Genomic DNA, 5,000 nt, shown 5'->3' with positions numbered 1-5,000 from the left:
GACCTGGTGGCCTCCTGTTCTAAGCGGGTGACACTGGGCACGTAGAACATGACGCCGAAGAACAGCAGCGGCTCGTTGCCGAACTTGTCCAGCTGCTTCTTCAGCGGCTTCTCCAGCTCCACCCAGCGCTGCTGATGCTGCTGCTGCTGCTGCTGCACCCGACTCTGGAACCACAGACCAAAGAAGTGCGTCTGCACAGGGACGGGGGGGGGGGGGGCAGGTGGAGGAAGAGGTGGATGAATGAGGAAGAGGTGGAGGAAGAGGTGGATGAATGAGGAAGAGGAAGAGGAAGAGGTGGAGGAAAAGGTGGATGAATGAGGAAGAGGTAGAGAAAGAGGTGGAGGAAGAGGTGGAGGAAAAGGTGGAGGAATGAGGAAGAGGTGGAGGAATGAGGAAGAGGTGGAGGAAAAGGTGGATGAATGAGGAAGAGGAAGAGGTGGAGGAAGAGGTGGAGGAAGAGATGGAGGAATGAGGAAGAGGTGGAGGAAGAGGTGGAGGAATGAGGAAGAGGTGGATGAATGAGGAAGAGGAAGAGGTGGAGGAAAAGGTGGATGAATGAGGAAGAGGAAGAGGTGGAGGAAGAGGTGGAGGAAGAGGAAGAGGTGGAGTAAAAGGTGGATGAATGAGGAAGAGGTGGAGGAAGAGGTGGAGGAATGAGGAAGAGGTGGATGAATAAGGAAGAGGTGGAGGAACAGGTGGAGGAAGAGGAAGAGGTGGATGAATGAGGAAGAGGAAGAGGTGGAGGAAGAGGAAGAGGTGGAGGAAGAGGTGGAGGAATGAGGAAGAGGAAGAGGTGGAGGAAGAGGTGGAGGAATGAGGAAGAGGAAGAGGTGGAGGAAAAGGTGGATGAATGAGGAAGAGGTGGAGGAACAGGTGGTGGAAGAGGTGGATGAATGAAGAAGAGGTGGAGGAAAAGGTGGATGAATGAGGAAGAGGTGGAGGAAGAGGAAAAGGTGGATGAATGAGGAAGAGGAAGAGGTGGAGGAAGAGGTGGATGAATGAAGAAAAGGTGGAGGAAGAGGTGGAGGAATGAGGAAGAGGTGGAGGAAGAGGTGGAGGAAGAGGAAGAGGTGGAGGAAGAGGTGGAGGAATGAGGAAGAGGTGGATGAATGAGGAAGAGGAAGAGGTGGAGGAAAAGGTGGATGAATGAAGAAGAGGTGGAGGAAGAGGAAAAGGTGGATGAATGAGGAAGAGGTGGAGGAAGAGGTGGATGAATGAGGAAGAGGTGGAGGAACAGGTGGTGGAAGAGGTGGATGAATGAAGAAAAGGTGGAGGAAGAGGTGGAGGAATGAGGAAGAGGTGGAGGAAGAGGAAAAGGTGGATGAATGAGGAAGAGGAAGAGGTGGAGGAAGAGGTGGAGGAAGAGGTGGATGAATGAGGAAGAGGTGGAGGAACAGGTGGTGGAAGAGGTGGATGAATGAAGAAAAGGTGGAGGAAGAGGTGGAGGAATGAGGAAGAGGTGGAGGAAGAGGTGGAGGAATGAGGAAGAGGTGGAGGAAAAGGAAAAGGTGGATGAATGAGGAAGAGGTGGAGGAAGAGGTGGATGAATGAGGAAGAGGTGGAGGAAAAGGAAAAGGTGGATGAATGAGGAAGAGGAAGAGGTGGAGGAAGAGGTGGATGAATGAGGAAGAGGTGGAGGAACAGGTGGTGGAAGAGGTGGATGAATGAAGAAAAGGTGGAGGAAGAGGTGGAGGAATGAGGAAGAGGTGGAGGAAGAGGTGGAGGAATGAGGAAGAGGTGGAGGAAGAGGTGGAGGAATGAGGAAGAGGTGGAGGAAGAGGTGGAGGAAGAGGTGGAGGAATGAGGAAGAGGTGGAGGAAGAGGTGGAGGAAAAGGAAGAGGAGTTAACAGTGGTGACATGATGACGTCCATCTTGTGCCCCACACTCACACCACACACACACACACACACACACACACACAGTCTTATCTGGGCGGTCAGGAGTCGTATGAAGGGAACAACATACAGTAAGAGGGGAGAGAGAGAGTGGACAGTGTGTGTGTGTGTGTGTGTGTGTGTGTGTATGTGTATGTGTATGTGTGTGTGTGTGTGTGTGTGTGTGTGTGTGTGTGTGTCTGTGTCTGTGTGTCCCGTGCAGGAGAAGGTTGGCTGCAGGCCCATCTGCATGATAAGCTGTGAGGATACGGCTGGTGAGTTCAGACGAAGAGAGGAAAACAGCTGTGGGATAAACAACTGCTCCGCTGGGCTACGCACACACCACTTCCACAGAAGCAGGGACATTTGGAGCAGACAGCACCAAGTGGGAGGCTCCACAGACACACACACACACACACACAAACACACAGACATACACACACACACACATACAGCACCAAGTGGGAGGCTCCATTGTGATTGTAGTTACTAAAGTTATCATAGTTATCACTATTAGAGCTGTATTTTTCAAATGTGCTGAAAAGGTTTCTAAGCCTACCAGCTATGATGGACAGAACTCTTATTGGCCTCATACTGCACTCATATAGTACCCATCACAATGTGTTGTGTCCCCTTTAACAACTCAGCGTGAGAGAGTGATGGAGGAGGAGAGGAAACTGAAGCTGGACGCCGGAGGCTGGAGACTGAATTGGAGATTCAGGTATAGCAGCGTTAAGGAGGAGGAGGTATAGCAGTGTTAAGGAGGAGGAGGTATAGCAGCGTAGAGGAGGAGGTATACTTCACTGAAGCAGCGTTAATGAGGAGGAGGTATAGCAGCGTTAAGGAGGAGGAGGTATAGCAGCGTTAAGGAGGAGGTATAGCAGCGTTAAGGAGGAGGAGGTATAGCAGTGTTAAGGAGGAGGTATAGCAGCGTTAAGGAGGAGGAGGTATAGGAGTGTTAAGGAGGAGGTATAGCAGCGTTAAGGAGGAGGAGGTATAGCAGCGTTAAGGAGGAGGAGGTATAGCAGCGTTAAGGAGGAGGAGGTATAGCAGCGTTAAGGAGGAGGTATAGCAGCGTTAAGGAGGAGGAGGTATAGCAGCATTAAGGAGGAGGAGGTATAGCAGTGTTGAGGAGGAGGAGGTATAGCAGCGTTAAGGAGGAGGAGGTATAGCAGCGTTAAGGAGGAGGAGGTATAGCAGTGTTAAGGAGGAGGAGGTATAGCAGCGTTAAGGAGGAGGAGGTATAGCAACGTTAAGGAGGAGGAGGTATAGCAGCGTTAAGGAGGAGGAGGTATAGCAGCGTTAAGGAGGAGGAGGTGGAGGAGGTATAGCAGCGTTAAGGAGGAGGAGGTATAGCAGCGTTAAGGAGGAGGAGGTATAGCAGCGTTAAGGAGGAGGAGGTATACTCCTCTGAAGCAGCGTTAAGTAGGAGGTATAGCAGTGTTAAGGAGGAGGAGGTATAGCAGCGTTAAGGAGGAGGAGGTATACTCCTCTGAAGCAGCGTTAAGTAGGAGGTATAGCAGTGTTAAGGAGGAGGAGGTATAGCAGCGTTAAGGAGGAGGAGGTATAGCAGTGTTAAGGAGGAGGTATAGCAGTGTTAAGGAGGAGGTATAGCAGTGTTAAGGAGGAGGTATAGCAGCGTTAAGGAGGAGGAGGTATAGCAGCGTTAAGGAGGAGGTATAGCAGCGTTAAGGAGGAGGAGGTATAGCAGCGTTAAGGAGGAGGAGGTATAGCAGTGTTAAGGAGGAGGTATAGCAGTGTTAAGGAGGAGGAGGTATAGCAGCGTTAAGGAGGAGGAGGTATAGCAGCGTTAAGGAGGAGGAGGTATAGCAGCGTTAAGGAGGAGGAGGTATAGCAGCGTTAAGGAGGAGGTATAGCAGCGTTAAGGAGGAGGAGGTATAGCAGCGTTAAGGAGGAGGAGGTATAGCAGCGTTAAGGAGGAGGAGGTATAGCAGCGTTAAGGAGGAGGAGGTATAGCAGCGTTAAGGAGGAGGTATAGCAGTGTTAAGGAGGAGGTATAGCAGTGTTAAGGAGGAGGAGGTATAGCAGTGTTAAGGAGGAGGAGGTGGAGGAGGTATAGCAGCGTTAAGGAGGAGGAGGTATAGCAGTGTTAAGGAGGAGGAGGTATAGCAGTGTTAAGGAGGAGGTATAGCAGTGTTAAGGAGGAGGAGGTATAGCAGTGTTAATGAGGAGGAGGTGGAGGAGGTATAGCAGCGTTAAGAAGGAGGAGGTATAGCAGCGTTAAGGAGGAGGAGGTATAGCAGCGTTAAGGAGGAGGAGGTATAGCAACGTTAAGGAGGAGGAGGTATAGCAGTGTTAAGGAGGAGGAGGTATAGCAGCGTTAAGGAGGAGGAGGTATAGCAGCGTTAAGGAGGAGGAGGTATAGCAGCGTTAAGGAGGAGGAGGTATAGCAGCGTTAAGGAGGAGGAGGTATAGCAGCGTTAAGGAGGAGGAGGTATAGCAGTGTTAAGGAGGAGGTATAGCAGTGTTAAGGAGGAGGAGGTATAGCAGTGTTAAGGAGGAGGAGGTGGAGGAGGTATAGCAGCGTTAAGGAGGAGGAGGTATAGCAGTGTTAAGGAGGAGGAGGTATAGCAGCGTTAAGGAGGAGGAGGTATAGCAGCGTTAAGGAGGAGGAGGTATAGCAGCGTTAAGGAGGAGGAGGTATAGCAGCGTTAAGGAGGAGGAGGTATAGCAGCGTTAAGGAGGAGGAGGTATAGCAGCGTTAAGGAGGAGGAGGTATAGCAGCGTTAAGGAGGAGGAGGTATAGCAGCATTAAGGAGGAGGAGGTATAGCAGCGTTAAGGAGGAGGAGGTGGAGGAGGTATAGCAGCGTTAAGGAGGAGGAGGTATAGCAGCGTTAAGGAGGAGGAGGTATAGCAGCGTTAAGGAGGAGGAGGTATACTCCTCTGAAGCAGCGTTAAGTAGGAGGTATAGCAGTGTTAAGGAGGAGGAGGTATAGCAGCGTTAAGGAGGAGGAGGTATACTCCTCTGAAGCAGCGTTAAGTAGGAGGTATAGCAGTGTTAAGGAGGAGGAGGTATAGCAGCGTTAAGGAGGAGGAGGTATAGCAGTGTTAAGGAGGATGTATAGCAGTGTTAAGGAGGAGGTATAGCAGTGTTAAGGAGGAG

At 50.9% G+C, this 5,000-nt stretch overlaps 1 protein-coding gene across 1 annotated transcript in view; it reads right to left on the bottom strand.

The window, feature by feature from the left end:
* The window catches only part of LOC134097474 (tyrosine-protein phosphatase non-receptor type 14-like), a 74,684-nt gene that overhangs the window by 38,851 nt on the left and 30,833 nt on the right, over positions 1–5,000 (bottom strand). The window contains exon 3 of the mRNA XM_062550342.1: positions 4–191. Within this exon, the coding sequence (XP_062406326.1) occupies positions 4–191 (188 nt within the window). The remainder of the gene's footprint in view (positions 1–3; positions 192–5,000) is intronic.

Source organism: Sardina pilchardus, chromosome 12, assembly GCF_963854185.1.
Source record: "Sardina pilchardus chromosome 12, fSarPil1.1, whole genome shotgun sequence".
In the NCBI taxonomy this organism is placed as follows: Eukaryota; Metazoa; Chordata; class Actinopteri; order Clupeiformes; family Clupeidae; genus Sardina; species Sardina pilchardus.
Note: the sequence above shows the minus strand (reverse complement) of the source record. Positions and strands in the feature narration are given on the sequence as shown.